The following is a 21,476-nucleotide window of genomic DNA, read 5'->3' on the forward strand; positions in this document are numbered from 1 at the left end:
TATATATATATATATATATATATATATATATATATATGCATTATACATAATTTAAATAATTTAATTTTAACATGATTCTGTATGGCTTTTCAGACATCCTTACTGTTACTGAATCTTCCTCCCCCTTTCCTTCTGTACTGAACTCCTTCCCCACTGCAATTAACGCTCTCATCTTACCCATTTCCCCCTCCAAGTCACTTTTATCATTTTATATTCCTCTCTAATGATAACACTTGATTTTGGTTTCAATTGAATTTCTTATATATTTTGGATATTATATCCTACTCAGATTTGCAAATATTTTCTCCCATTTTGTAGCCTCTTCCTCTGCCTTCTTTATTTTGCTATGCTGAAGCTTTAGTTTAATATCCTCCCATTAGCCTATTTTTACTTTGGTTACCTGTGCTTTCAAGATCACATAATGAAAACTTATTGTCCAAATCGATGTCACAGACAAGATCACCTCTTCCAGAGTTTAGTAAGCTTACAGGTTTGAACCTTTTATTTGCATCTTTAATTTGTTCTGACTTGAGTTTTGTATATGATAGGCATTTCAACTTTCATTCTGCATATTGATACTCAGTTTTCCCGCAGCACGTGTTGAAGAAGGATGTCCTCTCTCCGTTTTGTTTTCTAAAAACCTTTGTGAGAATTTGTGATTAGTTTATGGGTCTATTTTGGAATTTTCTGTTTCATTGCTTTATATAATATTTTAATGCCAGTACCATGATGTTTTGATTATAATCACCTTATGTTTTCAAATCAAGGAGTATGATACCTCTGGCTTTGTTCTTTGGTTCAAGATTATTTTGGGTTCCATACAAGTTCAAAGTAGTTTATTCCATGTCTATGGGGATGACATTGGAATTTTCATGGGGATTGTGTTGAATCTGTAGATTGCTCTGCATATTATGGACATTTTCATAGTACTAATTCTTATAATCCCAAAACACATATCTTTCCATTTATTTCTGTTTTCTTATTTTCTTTCACCAGTTTAATACTTTTTCACTATGTAGATCTTTTACGTCCTTGCTTATATTTATACTTAAGTACTGAACTTTAAAATTGCTTTTACACGTAGGATTATTTTCTTAATGGTTTTGATAGATCATTATTAGCATATAGAAACCCAAATGATTCTTGGATTCTGATTTTATATCCCACTATTTTACATAACTCACCATTTTAAATATTTTTTTTATAGCTTATGGGCAAGATATTGTAGGATCAGCTCATCAGCAAATAGAAGCAAGTTTTTTTGTTTGTTTGGTTGTTTGTTTGGTTGTTTGGTTGGTTGGTTTTTTACATTTTTCTTTTTCTATTAGAATAGTTCTTTGTTCTTTCTCTTGCCTAATTTCTCTGCTAGGACTCCCAGTACTATGCTGAAAAGGAGTGACATTTGGCATCCCATTTTGTCCTTGATCTTAGAAGGAAAGCTTTCAGCTCTTAGCTGTTGAGAGCTGTGTTATCTATGGATTCATCATAAATGGCCTTTGTTGTGCTCAGATAAATTTCCTTTGTTTATAACCTACTGAGATCTATCTGGAAGGGATGTTGAATTTTGTCAAATGCTTTTTCTGCATCTGGTCCTGTTAATTTATACTTGAGTTTGTTAATATGATACATTGTGTTTATTGAGTTCTATATGCTGAACTACTTTGACTCCCAGTGACAAATTCCAGTTGAGCATGGTTATCAAATTTGGTTTGCTGTATCTTGTCAAGGAGTTTTGCATCTACAGTCATCAAGAATATTGGCCTATAGGTTAATTTATATTTTTGCAAAAGTCTTTCTATTCCTTAAGCGTCAAGGAAAATCAGTCTTGTAAAATGAGTTTAGGAATATTGTTCATTCTTTGATTCTTTAGAGGACTAAGCATTTGTGGTTCTGAGGCACAAACTCAGTACCTCATGCACTCAAGGCAATAACTTTACCACTGAACTACAATCACACTCCATTCTTCTTTAAGTGTTTGGTAGAATTAAACAGTGATGCTATCTGAGCCTGGAATTTTCTTTAGTGAATGACTTTTATTATTTATTCAACCTCATTACTTGTCATTGTTCTGCTCTAATTTTCTCATCGTTCATGATTCAGGCTTAGTAAGTTGTATGTATCTTGGCATTTATTCATCTCTTTCTTATTGTGGGTGAAGGTACTGACAAAGACCCACTTTCTTCCTATGCCAAGGAGGGCTATCTTTGTGCTGTGTCTTCATGTGACAAATACAAGAGTGAGAAAATTCTGGAACTAATATCGTTCATTATGGCTCTACCTTCAGAACATAATTATTTCTCAAAGGCTCTCTGGTAATGCCAACATATTGAGCATAGGGATTTCAGTATATGAGTGGGGTATTACATAAACATTCAGTCCATTGCACGTGAAGAATCTTATTGGAGCCATGGAGTGTGTATTTTAGTAATGATAAAAATCAAACACAAGTACCCAACTATTCGGCTCTGAAAGCTTTAGGCCAATTGACCTGTCTTTGAAATTTGTATGCCTGCTACAGTTTTTAATCTCTCTTTCAAATTTGATTTTTAAAAATCTGTATCAGCAAATAGAAAGGCCTGTGGTGACATATGATGCCAGTTTATGGCTGCTAAAACAAAGCACCCGCAAGTTTGTGACTTAAAACACACAAATTTACAAAGTGAGTGTAATTTATAAACCCTTATAGTCTTATCACTTAGGAGAAGTTCAAGGTCATCTTTAGCTAAAGAGCAAATCCGAGGACTGCTGGAGTCACAGGAAACCCTGCTTAAAACAAAACCAAAAACCAAAACCAGAAAGGTCTTCTTTTACAGTCCTTGGAGATCAAAATTTGTCTGAAATCAAGTTGAGAGTAGAACTATGTCTCTCTGAAGGCCTTATGGAAGAATCCTGTGCCTCTTCCTAGGCTTTGGTGATTACTAGAAATCCTTGGTGTTCTTGGGCTTGTACCATATCATTCCAGTCTCTTCCTCAGCCATCACAGGATGTATTCCTGTGTGTCTATTTGTTTTGTATCTTCCCAAGTTATTTGCCTTTGCCTGTGTCCAAATCTCTTCTGATAAGAATACCAGTAACGCACCAGCAAAATTCCTTTTATGTTCCTCTCTGTCCTCTGTGTTTGTTCTTTTTGAGGGATAGTATTTTTCTTCTACCTGTGGACATGTGACACCTCAAAACCAAATTTTCTGCCTCTAAAATCCCATATTGGAAGTAGTGGAGGCAATCCACTACTCTCATTCTAAAGAGCTAAAAGGGCTACTGGTCTAAAGAAAGCTGGAACCCAGAAAGACAAGTTCCCTTAGGTTTATAGGTCTGCAACTAATTATCTATGGCTCAGTGTTGTGTTATCTCCCAGTGTCATCCTCTCAACCTATCTAAGTGGCATCTTCTCTCTCTAAAGAAGTGGTTCCATCTTCCTTAATAAAAGAGGCAGTGACTTCCACCAATAGGTCTACACTCTCATGTTGGCAAGAACGACAATTGAGCCCCTTGCTAGCATTTCTAGCCCTCAAATCATCATTGGAACCCATTACTCTATTTTCCTGAAGTAATAATACATATTCACACCCAATAGCTTTATTTGTCACTTTCATGCTGTCGAGTCTCAGAATTCTGGCAACCTCCTTTAGCTGAGTCAAATACCAAAATTTCAGTCCACAGTAACAGTATTGTGCTGAGATAGCTAATTCAAAAATCACGTCTTATAATGAATCTATGTAGAAAAAGTTTGTCTGTCTGTAGCATGGGTATGCACTCCAGAGTGCATTATTTTGTGCTTTAAATACAGATAGGTTGAGAATAGAGAGGTTAAGAAGTTGCCAGATCTTTAAGTTCTGGCAACTTTTTTAAATAGATCATCTGTGAGCTGAACTGTAACCCTACCCCAAACTCACATGTTGACAATTCATCCCCCAATGTGACTACACTTAGAAATAAGACTTGAGGAAGGTGATTAAGGTCAAATGAAGCCATGATGGCAGGGACCAAATCCAGTCAGGCTGACAGCCTCATGAGAAAAAAAAAACAAAAAAATTCTCCTTCTTTCTTCATATGCATGCATTAAATGAAAACCGTGTGAGCAGACAGTGAGAAAGTGGCCATAGTCAAGCCATGAAGGAGGCCCTTGGGAACAGCATTGGTTGACTGCTCTTAAACTTCCCCATCTCTAAACAGTGAGAAGATAGCTTTCTGTTATTTAAGCCATCCAGTCTGTGCATTTTGCTATAGAAAGCTAAATAGACTAAAAACTGTTCTCACATCTGGGTGGGGCTAGTGCACTTCTTTAATCCTTGCACTTGGGAGGCAGAGGCAGGTGGATCTCTGAGTTTGAGGCTGTCACAGCCTACAGAGAGAGTTCCAGAACATCCAGGGCTACACAGAGAAACTGTCTTGAAAAACAAAACCCAACCCAACCAACCAACAAAAATAAACAAATAAACAAACAAACCCCCAATCAAATAGTTCCCATGGCAATTTATCACTTTCCTGTTGCTTTTTCTATAAGCAGCAGAAAAAAACCAGACTGCACCCTCAATACTTTACTTGGAAGTTTTGTCAGCTAAGGGTTTAAGTTTATCATTCGAACCCACTTCTTGTCATTCAACAGCACAACAGTTCTGGTCCACTGTAAAAAGTATCACCTTTCTATCAGTTTTCTAGAATGTTTCTCGTTTTCATCAGGCAGTACCAGAAGCAGCTCATATTTCTAATAATATTCTACTCAAGGCAATATAGTCCTTTAAATATCATATGTTATATAATTAACAACTGTAAAAAACAGTTCTGTATTTTTTTAGGATCTGTTACAGAAACATCTACATCTCAATCCCAAAATCTATATTCATTTTCCAGGATTGCTGTAACAAACAAAAACCAAGTTTACTGAAACAACAGAGATTTATTCTCTCATATTTCTAGACGATAGAGATTTGGATTTGTGTTCATGATACAGTCAGAGTTGCTTTGAAGCTCTAGAAAGAGACTGATTCTTTGCTGCTGCTGCTTCTTCTTCTTCTTCTTCTTCTTCTTCTTCTTCTTCTTCTTCTTCTTCTTCTTCTTCTTCTTCTCTCCTCCCCTCTCCCTTCCCTCCCCCTCCCCCCTCTTCCTCTTCCTCTATCCTCCTCCAGTTTGGTGATTACAGACAAACCTTGATATTTCTTGGCTTGCAGGTGCATTATTGAATCTCTGCCCACACTGTCACCTGTATGTCTGTGTACTCTATATTATCCCAAAGCGTTCTCTTCTCTGATTACATCTCTTTCCATATTTTCTTATTCTTATAAGGACAATAGTCCTTCAATTAAGTCCCATTTGATTACATCTGCTAGTGTTTCCCAATAAAGTCACATTCATAGACACCAAATGTTAGGGACTTAAACATGCTTGAGAGGACATACAGTTCAAACTGCCACACATATTCATTCAGGACTGGATTTATCAAACTTTCCTTAGAGAATAAAAGGTTAAAAATTCTATTTCCTTAACAACTAAACCAAAGCAATGTCCATAGTTACTACATAATCAAGATACCCAACCAGAGTTCTTTATTTCTTCTACCTGGTCATATAGAGCCTTGCACATTCTTTAAACAAATATTTTCACCACACTATGACTCTCTTTGAGAATGTTTTCTCCAATAGACGGAGTTCCTTGATATCTGTGATTTAATGATCTCTATAGTTCCAGGACTTAGTATGTTACCTAACATATAGTTATGAGTTCCTAGTAATTTGGAAAGAAGAGAAGGAAAATGAAAGGAGGAAAGATGTTTGTTTAGTTGTAGTCAGCAGCTTTGGCAATAGAAAGGAATTGTGAGCTCAGAGTGCCAATGTCAAGACTCTCTGCTTTCTATTCTGATGTTCCCAGGCCTGGAGCTTTTCAAGGTGTCAGTATACAATAAAATTCCAATCACAAAGAACTGCCAGATTGTCACTTCATCATAGTAGCTTTTTCTACAAACACACACACACACACACACACACACACACACACACACACAAAGATTCTATCCAACAGTAGTTTAACACATAACCAGCATGCCCATGGGGAATAAAGATCAGAGAGTACTCTGTCCAGGCTGTGTCTTGGATGGGTAATTCCAGTAAATAGATTAAGCTTGAACCTAAATCTGAGCCCTCAAGAGCAACCTCTTTAATAGTCTGCTGTCAAGTTATATCTGGGAGAATGTATTGTTCTTTGAAAGTCTTCCCATGCCTTTGCACACACAACCCCTTATACATGACAAGAATAAGAACCTATATGTGTCTATGTCTAAACTCTTTTTTTAAAAAAAAAGGCAGAGAAGAAAGTGAAAAATCATGCTAACTAGAGAAAGGATGGACAAATGTTATGAAAATATACACAGAACAAAGTCAGGGGACTTCAGTGCCCATATATTTATCTGTACAGCTGGAATCATTTCTGATACATGAAAGTCGGGCTGTGCTATGCAAATGCTGTGCTCACAGGCATGATAACAAAATGACAAATCAGTATGAAAGGAGACACTGTAAGGGCAAGGACTGTATCTTGTTAATGATTGTATCTCAAATGCCTTGAAAAAGTACCAGGCATATAATAGCAATTCAGTAAATATTTGTTAATAGCTTATTGAATGAATTAAAATGATTAACCAAGAAACTGCTGTAGGCAGTCAAAGCGTGTTTTTTTTTTTTTTTTAAAAAAAATGTTCCTGAGAGACGGATTTCAAGCTCTTTCAAGTGTTGTCCAAGTAAAGCAATGCTCTGCTCACTAGGCAGCAGTGTTCTGAGGAAGAGATAAACCCTCGAAGGCACTCCTTAGTTCTGCCTGTGAGCCCTGCCACCTGCCTGCCTTTGTTTGTCAGAGCATTTGGATACCTCTGAATTTCCAGCTCACTGCTTCCCTTTGCTTCCTATTTAAAGAGAACTAAGACCAGTCAGAACAAACTTTTGGACTAAACTAATATGGTAGTTTGGAGCAAGAAATATAAAGAGCCTTGCTTCTGTCTTCAGCTCCTCTTTGAGATTATTCCCATTTATTTCTTTTTTTCCTTCTGAAGCTAGTCATAACAGAAAATTAAAACAAAAAGTGGCGACTGTGTCTCTCAGTCCTCGCCTTCACACGCTTTGACACTTACAGTGTGAGCCATTTTAGCTCCAGCAGCAGATTTTCTGATCTTCCCTAATCCACCTCTGTGATTAATCGCCCATTCTTTTTTGTCTTTGTTTTATCTTAGATACCTGCAGCCGAAAACAATCCTTTCCTTGTCGGAATGCACTACTGGTATGCCAGTAATAATCCTCGGAGTCAGTTCTGCAATGTTTGTCGAGAGAACATTCCTGCCTTATCTCGAGATACCATCATCTGTGAAGGTACCTTTCTGATTGCTTTAGAAAGCAGAGCTCAGTGGATAGAGCTAGGCATGAAGAATTTAGTATTACTGACCCAATCTAAGCCTTTGGTTCTTACGTGGAGTTAATCCCAATGGAGGGAAAGCCAAAAGAGAAATTAGCGTGAATGGGTGTTCGTCTCATGAATAAAAATGGAGGGGTGGATATAGGAAGATGGGACTATATGGCCATAAGGATTGAAACATCAGAAATAACATCTTTCCTACTATTAATTGTAATGTAAAAATGCATAGTAGGAAGCTTAGCTAGCAAGGAACTGGTCCACTTGAGAAGTAGGCCTCTGAAAATGGGTCAAAACTATTTAGAAAGCATTTGAATTCTAACCTCCAGAGAAGCTTAGGGTAGGCCATTAGAATTTACATTGTCACCAGATTTACACCTATTTTTTTTCTTCCTTCTTTCACAGTATGCAAGGTGAAGTCTCACAAATTCTGTGCTTTGAGAGCAAACAAAGACTGCAAATGGAACACTTTGTCCGTAACTGACGACCTTCTTCTACCCGCTGATGAAATAGTAAGTAGCAGCCATAGCCTCCTCCCGCTTTTTAAAGTCATGACATACAGGGACAGGAAGTGTGCTCTCTGACACTAGACAAGCAGAGTAGTCTCTTCTACAGTGTCTAATGACCGACAGATATCAATGAGCTAAACTCCAACTCCTACTTTTCATCAGTCAGTAGCATTGAGGGCATCCATCCACGGGACTTTCATCTAATTCCATGGGTAGTAGAATTATCCCAGCCTTTCCTTCTTTTATCACTAATGTCTATCTCTTGCCTTTTTCCCTTTCAGCAAACAATGCCACATCAGTGGGTAGAAGGAAATATATCTGCCAGCTCTCAGTGTGTCGTCTGTTACAAGAGGTGTGGAGGTCGTCGGAGACTTCAGGATTTCCGCTGTCTCTGGTGCGGCTCTACGGTAAGACTCTTTCCATATATTTGATGCTTCAATTTATTTCTAGAGAAGAGGTAGATTGGAGATTGGAACTATATAAGGATAAATAGATAAGTAGATATGTAACTACAGATTCCATAGTGCAGTGCCCAGTAACTTGGCCTTTCACAGATGGTTATGGAGTCTTTGGGAGATTTAAGCTATTCATAATCTGATGCTTCTTAATTGATGAAGCCATCTTGGAAATGAGAAAAGCTGAATTCTAAACTGGCAATATGAGCAATTAGAAATAAATTCTGGAGTCTATCTTTAAGAAAAAATAGACTCATGAATATTTCCTAGAAATTTACAATCTTTATTAATGGTTAGTAATAATAACAAGCTATCATTGCCACTACACATGAATATCTTCTATTCGTTATCTCAATTCTTAGAACAACATTGAACTAAGCCTCATTGTCCCCATTTTACAGATGGGTAATGTGGGGGCTCAGAAAGGTTGACCCAAGGTCATATAGCCAGCCAGAAATAAAGTCTTGATTAATATTTAATTCTGATAAGACCATGTTCCTAACTACAACACCACCACATCCTTGAACACTGGCCCTCAAATGAGGATAGTTTTTGCTCTAAAAGACATCTGGCAATATCTGGAGACATTCTTAATGGCCAAAACTAGACTGGACAGGAAGCATGTAACTGGTATATAATAGATTCTTCAAACCTTAAAATGTACACGATAGAATCCTATATTATTAAATTATAATATTATAAAATTATAAAAATATATAAACTATAATATATAAATTATAATATATCATGAATATTTTATAAATACATATGCATTCTCCATAACTAGTAAACTATTTGGAGGAATGGTATATGTACATCAAAGGTCTGGTAGTCTTCAAACTGTGATATATCACAGACATTGAGACTTCAATCTTGACTTTTTAAGCTTTTAGATGCTTCTCTCAAACTGAGTTTTCTAAGACAAGAAGAAAATGAAATGGGTTTCTTCATTGAAGAGCCTGTCCACTGGCTTCCTTTTAATTGCTTTTGAATAGCCATGCCAGCCAGGTTCATGTCCCTAGTAACTGTAGTTGTTTGGCATGTGGTACTTGAAAAGGTCAAAAATCTAGGGATAGTGTCAACTTGTGGGAAAGCCTGCTTTGGCACTTCCCAGCTATTTGACCTTAGGTAAGAGCTTTTACCTCTATGAGCTTTCACGTATGGTCATTTCTAAACTGAGTGCAATGATGCTTTTCCTGACACATACAGTTGTTCTAATGATTGACAGAGAAACACTTTATCAGGATTAGGACTTTGGAAATGCAAGAAAGTTCTCCCTTCAGCAGGCTACTAACATGGTGTCTGAAGGCTAGTGACATCTCAGTATGTGTAGAGGAGAATCTTCAGGTAGACACTTTTTTAAAGGGCTAGAGTTCTGCTTCCTCAAGGAGACTTCAGTTTCACAGTAGAACAGGGTGGGTGGTGTCAGGCAAGTTAAGGTTTATGTAACTAGTACCAGAATTCAGAAAGGGAGATTTGCAGTATTAAGGATCTAATTCTTGGGATGGAACCAGAAACTAATCAATGTTCTTCTCTCTCTCTCTCTCTCTCTCTCTCTCTCTCTCTCTCTCCCCTTCCTTTCTCTTTTTGTGCTCTTATCGTTTCAGGTGCATGGGGCCTGCCAGAAGCGGTTTTCCAAGGAATGTTCCTTCGGAAGTCGTCGCTCATCCATCGTGCCACCAACGGCACTGAGCGACCCTAGGGGCGATGGTGAGTACATTGGCTTTTACTTCAGAAACACTGGGGAGGGTGGGAAGGTATAAAGGCTGGGAGGAGGGGCAGAAATCTTTCTCCACAACTAGTAAAATATTGGGGGGGATGGTTATTTTTATGTGTGTATCAAAAAGTTAGTCTTGAAACAGTATAGTGGCAAACATTGTGTTTCAGTGTATGTATGTATGCATGTGTATGGGCATGTTCTCTGTAGATTCTGTCACAATTCTGATTGTTCAAAGTTAATTTCAGCTTTCTTGATGATTTTCAAATACTACCCAATCTATGAAATGAATTTGTTTCTTCCCATGGGTTCAAAAACTATCAAAAGCCTAGGTTATGTTACTTTTCAAATACAAACTAAGATCAAAATCATTACCAAATCTGCACTCTTCAATGATACTTTGTTACTTCCCAGACAATAGTGACTTATTCTTTTTCACAAGGTACTTGAAGCCTACAAAGAGAGCTCTAAGATCGAGATTGTAGACCAAATAATCATGATAAATCCAGGGTATTGGTCCAACACAATGATAAACAATAGGATGGAGCATTTTTAAGTATCAAAGAAATAACAAGCATTTGGATATCAAATAAGAGTTAGAAATGTTGAAAAAATTATGGACACAGACAGACATCAAGCCATTCCCAGAGGTTTCTGAAGGCAAGTTCAAGCAAGTGCCTCATAGTACCATATAGAGTCATAAAGGTAAATTCACTCAGAGATGCATGAATATATTATTCTAAGATCGATTCAAATATTTATCTTCATAACATCACCAACTTGATGACTTGGTCAATAAGAGATGGTTGACTGGATAGAAGAATGAAGAGGCTTGAGGAAGATGAAATGGATATATTAGGAAATGTAACAAGCTAATCACCTAGCAAATTCAAGCTGCTCATGAAGTCAACCTACGTTTTTTGCATTATTGACATTCATCTACCCCCCCTTTATTGAAAATAGATTATTTCCTCATACAATATATCCTGATTACAGGTTTCTCTTCCTCTCTGATTCCTCTGTTCCCAACCTCCTCTCCCATCTAGATCCATTCCCTGTCTCTCATTAGAAAAGAACAGGCTTTTAAGAGATAAAAACAAATATATGTATATATATGTATATATGTATATATATGTATATATACATATATATACACATATATTCTATACACATACACATATACCTATATATACACATACACACACACATATATACATAATTATATATACATATATGTATAATTATATATACATTCTAATTATATATACAAATGTGTGTAAATATTATATATACTATATATATAAAGATAAAACAATGTCATCACATCAAAGTTGAACAAGACACATCAACAAAAGGAAAAGAATCCCAAGAGAAGGCAGACTCATCAGAGACTCACTTGTTTACACACTCAGGAATCCCGTAAAAATACTAAACTGAAAGCTATAATATATATGCAGAGGATCTGGTACAGACCCACGTAGGCCCTGTGTTTGCTGCTTCCAGTCTGTGTGAGTTCATATGAGTTTTGCTTAGTTATTTTTAGAAGACCTTGTTCTACTGGTATCCTCCATCCCCTCTGGATCTTGCACTCTGTGCCTACTCATGATTTCCTGAGCCCCAAGTACAGGGATTTGATGAAGACATCCCATTTAGGGCTAAGTGTCGTAAGGTCTCTCACGGTTTGTATAATACCTAGCTGTGGGTCTCTATATTTGCTTCCATCAGAGGAAGCTTCTCTGATGATGGAAGTCAACCAACTTTTAAAACTTAGGCTTTGTATTCCTGTTTCCTTCACCATTATCTAGAGATAGTTAGCATCCTACAAAATCATCCCAACTGTACATTAATGAGGATGGTAGCTATTGTTTGTGCTCACACATGTACTGTGGTTTCTTTCCTCATAGAAGTTGTTTATATCTGATGTGTAGTTATTTCTCTCCTATACCACTTCTTATTATTGTTATGGCTCATCAATTAATGTCATTTGTTTCCTTTGCACAGAAGTGCCTGGACTAGGACTATTTCTGTCATCTCATGTGCTATGAAGCATCTTGTAATTTTGGCTTCTATGTAGCAGCAATCTTGGTCCACTTGAATATCAGTTTACCAACCCATCTTTCTACCATACATTACTTAGCTTAGACTTGCTCAAAAAACATTTAAAAAATGCCCTTTCTTCTCGACACTTCCTGGACTTCTTAGCCTAGACAAATAAGCCCTTCAAGAGTAGGTTACCTTCTGAGACACTCTATTCTAGAGAAACTTTCTTCTGCATTTTGTACTCAGAGAATCTTAATGATGTTATTAAGGATAATTCATCCTACCTTCTCAGCCAGGCTAGAAAATCCTTTCTCCAGCAACTAGATGATGACCTTCTGAGGTAGGAGCCTTTGTCAGTGCTGTTGTGCAGTCATTCCTGCATATGTTGATTCGGTCTAGAGGCTCCAATTGATGACAAGACCTCTAATTACCCAATTCTCTTATCCTTTAAGGTCCAGCTCAATCAACTGTTCTCTTCTATTGCTCCTATAATGGCCTCTTCTCGCTTCCCCAAGTTAATTACATCCTGTGCAGTAAAATAGGAACTCACCCAGTAGTTATTAAACATAAGCATACATCAGATTCATTTAGAAGGATTTATAAAAGCACTGGCTCCTGGGCCCTAGCCTCAGTACATTTGGGTAAGGCCTAATCATTTGCATTTCTGAAAAGTTCTCTGATGCTGTCTATGCTACTGGTCCCATGAACGTGCGCCATTATTTACTGTGTGATTTTAGACGAATTCCTTAGCATGTTTTCCACCTCATTTCTGACTTTTTTCACTGTTACTAAAGTTTGTTTAGCAAAACCTTTAATGCAAAAATATACATCTTAGTAAAAGAAGCTCCCAAAAGGCTTCTGACATGCTATTTCCTTCTCTGACCACCAGTTTCCTATTATTCTGTTGCTCATTAGTTACCAGTTCCACACACTCAATGATCACAGCATTCATAGGACAGCAACTCCTCAATAATATTTCCCAGGCATGTCTGTTCCCCGCTTAGTGTAAATAACTTATTCTCTGTAGACTTCTTCCGCCTGGAAGGATGCACCTAGCTCACAGTGTCACCTGTCATTTCTTGTCTACTCACAGGAAAAAATAAATACTTAGGTGTATTAAGAAAGTTAAATTTGTTTAAGCATTGTTAAAGATGACTTTATTAGTACAAGAAGGGCGACAGTAAGCACATCTTATGCTAACTTAGCATCCTTCTGTGCCCTGAATGCTGCTAACCAGGTCTCTATTGGTATGTTCTAGTACAATGTATGTATGCCCTTGAGCCTGAGCTTGAAGACCAAGGTGAACACGCCCCCATCTGTTTTCTCTGGCCCATAAGACTCTTGAGGTCATTTTCTATTCTTGATTTTGTCATCCAGTAACTCTTTTTACAAGTCTGGGTACTTCAACATTTAGAGGCCAGCTTTCTGTATTCTCTTCTGAATTACAGAATACAATTGTGAAACAGGGCTGGTTGATAATCCCTCGAGGCCTGCTCTTTTTTGAAGAGAAAGAGAGGAGGAGTGGATGGTGGGTGTGGGAGGGATTGGGGAGGGACTGGAAGGAGAGGAGAGAGGAAAAACTGTAGTTGGGATGCAAAAGAAATAAAATGAAAATAAAATAAAATAAAATAAAATAAACTGTGACAAAGTACAAGAAAGTCACTTGCAGTTGACATCAGTCACTTAAAAACAACCTTGTGAGTCAGGTTGTTTACCTGTGAATCAAACATTTCTACACTCCAGTTCTCTATGCTGACTATTTTTTTAATCCTTACAACATGTTACTCTTATACATATGAAAAGATGAACCCTTAGAAAAGTTAAATTTTTTTCCTATAGTTTAGTGATTAAACTTGGAGGGCAACCGGCTGTAGCATACGACTACCTGTCTTATAAAAATATATCACAAAGCATAGTACATGCCCAAAGCTGCCAGATGATTCTAAAAGTCTTTTTTTTGCTATACTCTTATTGTTACTTAGCTTATAGATATCATTAGCATAATTTTTGTCTTCTTATATTCTTAATTCTTGGCTGGCAAATATATTCACAAAGGCTAAGAGTTTTCCTTTTAAAAAAATAATACAAAATATTGACAGACAAATCTTGCATCCATCCTGTCTCTCATCTCTGTTTCCTGCAGCCCTGACTTCAGTCAGTGTGTTAGTTACTTTTCTTGTTGCTGTGACCAAATACTTCAGAAGAAGCAACTTAAACTAGGAAGGGTACATTTTGGCTCGCAGTTTAAAGAAATACAGTCCAGTTAATCATGGAGGGGTGTGGCAGTGAGTAACAGCAACATGTAAGCTTACTCATATCAATGCAGACCCCAAGAATCAGAGAGCTCAGGACTTGAACAGGGACTAGACCATGACACTTAAAAGGCCTGCCAACCTAGTGAACCACTTTCTCCAATATGTCCTTACCTTCTAAAGATTACACAGTTTTCAAAAAAAAATAGCACCTCCAGCTAAGAACACATGATCCTGTGAGGGGTATTTGATATTCATATCCAAACCATATCCCTTGGGGTCCACATTATTTGTTGAGACACAGCAAGAACATCTTGTGACTTGAATCATAATGTTTTACTTAGCAGTCTCACCTTTCTTTCATATTGCTTCCTCTGAGCATCTTGATACCATGTTGGCTGGCTCCTCTCAGTTTTCTGATCTCTTCTTCTTCCACTTTTCCCCCCCTCCCTCACTCTGTAACAAATCACACTGTTCTCAGACAACCTAGACTACCCTCTCAGGGCCCTAATACTTTTCCTTGTCTCCCCCAAATTTCTTCCTCCAGATGTCTCAATTACTTAGCCCTTCATTTATTTGACTATCATAATGGTAGGTTGTATTGACGTGAATAAGGTGTTGCTGCTACCATGGAGCTACCAACTGCCATACCTCCCCCCCCATGATATTAAATGGCACCTTCCCTGAGAATTATTCTTGACCACATTGTTTAAAAATGCAATCCTCACTTCCCCCTATGCTTTTTTTCCCTCACAACACATTACATTTTATATTTATCTTGCCCTCATTAAACAAGAGTTATATTTTGTCCACTCACATAAATAAGAATGGGCACAGAGAACATCCTTAATACATGTTTGTTGAATGCATGCATGAATAAATGAATGAATGAATGAATGAATGTGACCAAACTACCATTATGCCATTTTACCTTTCGTTAAAAATTGCTAAAAAGGGTATTGTATTTGCTCATGGAACATAATTACGTCTAAGCTATACTGCTAAGGAAACATAGTCTTGTAGTTGCAAATTCTGGCAAGCCCTGAAAATCTGGTACACAGCTACTTAGGATGCTTTCAAATACCACCAGCCAATTACTGGGAACTAGCCCAGGGAGGAAACTGCCTTCTATTTTTTGAGGCACAACAGAATGTTTTTAATGCTCAGTATACCCATCCTCCACAGGTATGAGCCACATGATTTTTGCCCTATGTATTTTTTTCTGGAGCATTCTTTACAAGCCATAAGCTCAGATGTCTGTGGGCCAATATTGTTGATAGTTCCTCTCCTAGAAAACTATTAATGCCCATAGACCTTAAGACTTACCATAAACTGGCAGGATTTGGCTATTTAGACTACTAATTTGGCTATTATAACCCTACTTTTTTATGGGTAATTCCAACATGGCAGATTACTTAAAACTGTCTTACTCAGACAATTTATCTGTAGATTCATTCTACCATGGAATTGGTGTGATGCTGTAGTTGGTTCTTTCTGAGATTTAGAGATGTGATTAAGTTTCCTGGCTTAATCTTATATTGATATGTCATTCTGCTAGGAACTTTTTTGTTAGCTCTTGGCTTAATGACAGTCTTTCCTTCCATGCTTTCTTGGCCTGCCCCCTTTTCACTGAGAGAATTGAGCTAGCCCAGACAGAGAGGATGGACTAGCTTAGGTGCTGCTCCTCCTCTTGGGCTCTCAATTTTTTATTTTCCCATAAAGTTTTGCTAATCTCTGGCTACTGCAGCAATTTTTAAATTAATTTTCTTCCAACATATTCACATATTCATATATAACTCCATCTCCCTTGCTTGAGGTCAAAGGCTATATCCATAACCATATTTAATATGATATCTGGTATATAATAATTTCTCAGAAAATTATAGGGGAGCACCTAGAAATAGCAAAGCCAACACTTTTATTCACCTTTTGATGATATTCTAACTTTTCCTCTACTCCTTAACAGCAAAAGATTGGTAAACTGTGATGCAGAATCAGATCTTATCTCAACTGGCCTTTTCCTTTCTCTTCTGTGTTTTATCAGGCCAACTAGTAGTTTCGCCTGACTTCTGGAATCTCGACTGGCCACTGACTTGTTCCTGTCCCTTGCTGATCTTCATCAACTCTAAAAGTGGGGATCATCAAGGGATCATCTTTCTCCGGAAATTCAAACAATATCTTAATCCGTCTCAAGTATTCGACCTGGCGAAGGGTGGACCTGAAGCAGGGTAAGCATGGGGGGAGAGGTATAGTTGGTTATAGAGAATAGCCCACTCACCCCCTGTACATTCTAGCCTAGAAAAAATATCTAGCATTAGTTCTTGTATCCAGGCAGATACACAAATAGATGGCCCTGAACCATTTTACCATTTAGTACTCTCCCAGAAATCTCTTCAATCTCTTCCTGAACTCAAACTTGCTTCACTTTTTCTGATTGGCAATATAGAGAACTGTGTCCTTTGACATCAGAGGAAGAAGAAAATGGATATAACTACAGATTTGTTTTATTCTGGGATCACTTGACAGTTCAGCGCTAGTTCCTTTGAGCCCCTAACAACTATGCAAAGTATTCTCCCTGAGCCTCAGCAGATGACTAGGTTATTAATGGCTCCCAAAGAAAAACTAAGGACAAAATAATATGAATTGAGACAAGGTGTAATTTCTTAGATTGTCTTGTGACATTGTGGTCAGAAGTCTACACAGAATCAAAAGCTAATACAAGGAGAAGGAAGATGGCCTTGTTAGGAGGGTACTGAACCAGGAGTCCTTAGGTCCTGACATACTGTAAGAAATAGTTATAAATTCCAAATAATCATGAAATTATTTCATCTTCCCCCTTTCCTTATAGCATCGCTATGTTCAAGAACTTTGCCCGTTTTCGTGTTCTGGTTTGCGGTGGTGATGGCAGCGTGAGCTGGGTCTTATCTACAATTGATGCCTATGGAGTGCATGATAGGGTAAGTCCCTGTCTGCGTCAGTTTAACTGTTGCTAGAAGAAGTAGGAGATATGGAGCTGTTTATCCTAAAAAGTTCCAAGTCTATCCCTCCCATCTATAAGCATGTCTTCTACAAGCTTAGTAGTTAACCCGACCAATCTGAACATGCTCACTGAAGACTATTCTCTAGTTGTAGCTGGGTGAAGGAAAAATAAAGGAACGGGCATAAAGGATGAACATTCTCTAGGCTTCAAACTAAAGAGGTGGAAAAGAACATTCCAATTTCCTTCTCCTTATGAGGGTGATGATTTTCTTCTCTGAGTCTCTACAGAGGCATAACTTTCCCCATCTCTAGGTGGCCCCTGGTCTTCTGAATCCAGAATCTATGTGTCCTGAGGCCCCAATTCAAATGATATAACTATCAAATAGTTATATCCATTTATAGCTATAATTGTGACTTTTTTCATAGCCCAGAAACGTATTATTATTTATTAAATAATTAAGAATGGAGTCCAATTCCTTTGAGAAAATATCATTCAGCTCCAAATACCCTCTTACTACACTTTCTAGGAAGCAGTCCTTTAAAGCCACTGGATATAAGGCATATTCCTTCTCAAAGAGCACCCTCAGAATCTTACAGAGAGTAAAACATGGTGGAAAGATTGTCTGTAAAGAGCCTCTCCTTTTGTTTTTGCAGTGTCAGCTGGCGATCATCCCACTTGGAACTGGGAACGATCTCGCTCGTGTCCTGGGCTGGGGAGCACTGTGGAATAAAAACAACTCACTCCTGGATGTTCTCACCCAAATAGAGCAGGCTAATGTGAGGATTTTAGACAGGTGAGTGGCCAAAAGGCTATATCTTTGTGTCTCCTCCATTTATACCCTCTCAGTCCAGAGCCCAGCCTCTCCCATAGACCATTTCCCTTGTGGTGTACGTACAGACATATTTAGAGGGCCTTATCTATAGAGAAGCCAGAGAGTCACATATTCCCTCAAATATTGTGGAAGCCCCTCTTTCCTGCTTAATGACCATAGATCAGGGGATTCATGGGTATATTTCAAAGGTTTGCTTAGCATCCTTCTAAATGTGTAACCATATGACCAGAAGAAGCATACTTATTCATGAGAAAGAATCTATAGTAAAATCAGGCTCTCAGAGGAACGTTTTTTAAAAAGTGGGAATGGAGGGAATTCAGCAACAACTGGCTGATATTTCCTCTGTTCTAGACAATAGAGAATATCATCATCCTATAGCTTAGAGATAGGACTTTTATTGTGAAGTACAGGCTTTCAAGACACAAATCTAGAACCCCCACAGAAGTTCTTATTCAGTAGATCTTAGGCAGGGCTCTGATATAAATGTTTCATAAAAATATTTCTGATGCTCATGATGCTACTTCTAGCTAAAAAGCACTGATTTCTGAGAGTCCTGAGGGGAGAAAAATCCTTCCATCACACTAACCTAGGGCCATTATGAAGCAGAATCCTTTCTTTGTATACTTTGAGATTATGAAAACTGCTTGAATATACCCTGTAGCCCTCTTCACCCAAACACAATAACATTGTGAACTTTTGCATAACTGTGACGTATTGATTTCTCTTGTAATTAGTGGAGACCTGAGTAATATTTGTGTTCAAACTTCATCGTAGATGGAGCGTGATGATTCGTGAGAGCCCCAGACAAGCCTCAGTGCTGAAAGGACAAGCGGAATTGGACATACCAAGTTTTGAGGTGATTGTTGGTTAGCTAGAATTGAGAGCAAGGATTTCATCATGTGTGAGATGCTAGGACGTGACGAGAATGATATCTCTGAGGACTGGAGACACCAGTTAGCTGCTATTGACTACAAATATGTCAGACATTAGAAATATAAGTCATTTAGCTACTTACTCCTTCATTGAAAATGTTTATTAGGTAACTGCTGTATATGAAGCACTGTATTGGGACGTGTTCTTATACACTAGTAGATAAAGAACCATACAGTCCTTGTTATTGTGGTGCTCAGAGTCTATTTAGAGTTAAAAAAGGCAACCTTTTAATAAAATATTATGTACATGCCACTTTGTGAGCTGTCATGGAAAATATCCAGAATGAGTGTTATTTCCGGAAAGACCCAAGGAATAGCAATAAATAGGCAAAAAGGACAACGGAAGCCTGGTTTAGTGAGTGCTTCCTAGCTGTGAAAAGATGCCATGACCACTGCAACTCTTATAAAAGAAAGCATTTAATTGGAGTTTGCTTATAGCTTTAGAGGTTTAGCCCATTACTGTCATGGCAGCAACATGGTGCCACACAGGCAGACATGATACTGGAGAAGTAGCCGATCACTCTACATTCTGATCAGCAGGCAACAGGAAGAGAGAGGCACCGGGACTAGTATGGGCTTTTGAAACTCCAATGGCCACCCGAATGATACTTCCTCTAACAAGGTTTTACCTTAATCGTTTCAAATAGTGCCACCCCCACTAAGCATTTAAATATATGTACCTATGGGGGTCATTCTTATTGAAGACGCCACAAGGCCTGTTGTTATACTGTTCCAAACATAAGAATATTATGCAATTGAGTGATACTAATAGAACTGAAACATATTCTTAATGTCCAGGGTGTGGCAGCCAGCGATGGACCATACAAAATGAGAGACTAGAGAAGCAATCAGGGTTCAAACCCAGAGAAGGCTAAGAAAGCATGGTAGAGAATTTGGATTTTTATCCTAAGAGCAGTGAGAATTCTAGAAAGGTTTGGGGGATTTTGTTTGCATCTATGTGGGGTGGGTGCACATATATACAGCACACTGTGGTCAGAGGTCAGAGAACAACATCTGCTTCGGGCCCTTAGACACCTTCCACTTTTTTGTTAGAGATAGGGTCTCTCATTGGCCTGGAACATCACAGTATAGTCAAGGCTAGCTAGCTGACAAGATTCCAGTGATCTGCCCATCGCTGCCTCCTGTCTCACCATCAGTGGTATTACAGATGTATACTACTATGCTGGGGTTTTTCTGTAGGTCCTGGGTATTCAAAATAAGGTCCTTATTCTTTCAATTCAACCGAGACATCTCCACAGCCCATCTTTCTTTTTTTTCTTCCTTTATTATACGAACTTCCAAAGATCCTGGGAAGTTGACATGGCAATGTCTACCATTGACATCTCATTGACTTAGCTTTCTCACATATGCAAACGACTAGGTAGTCATTGAGCTGTAACCCATGAGGAGACAACCAACTCAGGAGAAAGATCAGAGCAAGGAGAAAAATGGGGAGATGCTGGCCTTAGCCGGATGAGAGATGATGCTGATACAGCTTTGTGAATCAGTAACAGGGATAAAGAGAATTGAACAAACTTGAAACATACTGACGACGTCTATAAGGATGTATAGATGCAGGTGCTCAAGCTTGGCAGTAAAAAGAAGGAATAGAACTTGTAATTAGGAGTTCAGACTCAAGAATCCAATTATCTGCAATCAAACATAAGTTCTGTTGCCTAATGATTCCTTTCCTGTACCTCAGTCTTCTCCTCTGTGAAATGGGTATACAAGTAATCTTTACCTCTCAGGGTAGATATTGAGAGTATATAGAAATGATATATACATTTAACTTAGAACACAGTCAGCCACATACTCAGTACTATATGTGTGGAGGCTGTATTGTTCATGACCTTATTCAAAAAGTAAATTTCTGGTATTGGAAAGTTATGAATCAGGATCACAAATCTATTATTTACTATCTCTATAAAATAATATGAGATTTTTCATAGAGTGTTTCTTTTATTTTTAGAATGATTTATATCCCAGATTATCTTTAGGTACATTTAAGGATTATTTGAGTTTATTTCCAGTGAGTCAGTTGAGTGTCTGGTAAAGACTAAGAGGGAAATAACAAGGCTGGTGGTGTGGGGTAGGGGTTGAAGCAATGCGGTCTAATAAGTCACAGTGCTAAGCTTCTGAGACTGAACATTCTGTCTCCCTCCAGGCTGCTGCCATCAAGAACTTAGAGTCTGCCTCCACTGAGTTGAACAAACTTCTGAAGTCCAGGCAGTCCACTGAGGTTGTTATCTCCACAAGGTCAGTCTTCCTTTGGTTTTCATCCTTCAGGGTATCACAGGCTGTTCTGAGGTAATATATGAACTGGTGTGTGTGTGTGTGTGTGTGTGTGTGTGTGTGTGTGTGTGTGTG

The 21,476-nt window shown here is 38.1% G+C and overlaps 1 protein-coding gene across 1 annotated transcript in view; it reads left to right on the top strand.

Moving 5' to 3' along the window:
• The window catches only part of Dgkk (diacylglycerol kinase kappa), a 120,285-nt gene that overhangs the window by 67,660 nt on the left and 31,149 nt on the right, over positions 1 to 21,476 (top strand). Inside the window, exons 5-13 of the mRNA XM_028770853.1 lie at positions 7,217 to 7,352; positions 7,798 to 7,904; positions 8,183 to 8,308; positions 9,964 to 10,066; positions 16,410 to 16,593; positions 17,214 to 17,322; positions 17,999 to 18,138; positions 18,952 to 19,033; positions 21,274 to 21,365. Coding sequence (XP_028626686.1) covers positions 7,217 to 7,352; positions 7,798 to 7,904; positions 8,183 to 8,308; positions 9,964 to 10,066; positions 16,410 to 16,593; positions 17,214 to 17,322; positions 17,999 to 18,138; positions 18,952 to 19,033; positions 21,274 to 21,365 — 1,079 coding nt within the window. The remainder of the gene's footprint in view (positions 1 to 7,216; positions 7,353 to 7,797; positions 7,905 to 8,182; positions 8,309 to 9,963; positions 10,067 to 16,409; positions 16,594 to 17,213; positions 17,323 to 17,998; positions 18,139 to 18,951; positions 19,034 to 21,273; positions 21,366 to 21,476) is intronic.

The sequence above is a fragment of the Grammomys surdaster genome, unplaced genomic scaffold (genome assembly GCF_004785775.1).
Source record: "Grammomys surdaster isolate TR1022 unplaced genomic scaffold, NIH_TR_1.0 204, whole genome shotgun sequence".
NCBI classification, from domain to species: domain Eukaryota; kingdom Metazoa; phylum Chordata; class Mammalia; order Rodentia; family Muridae; genus Grammomys; species Grammomys surdaster.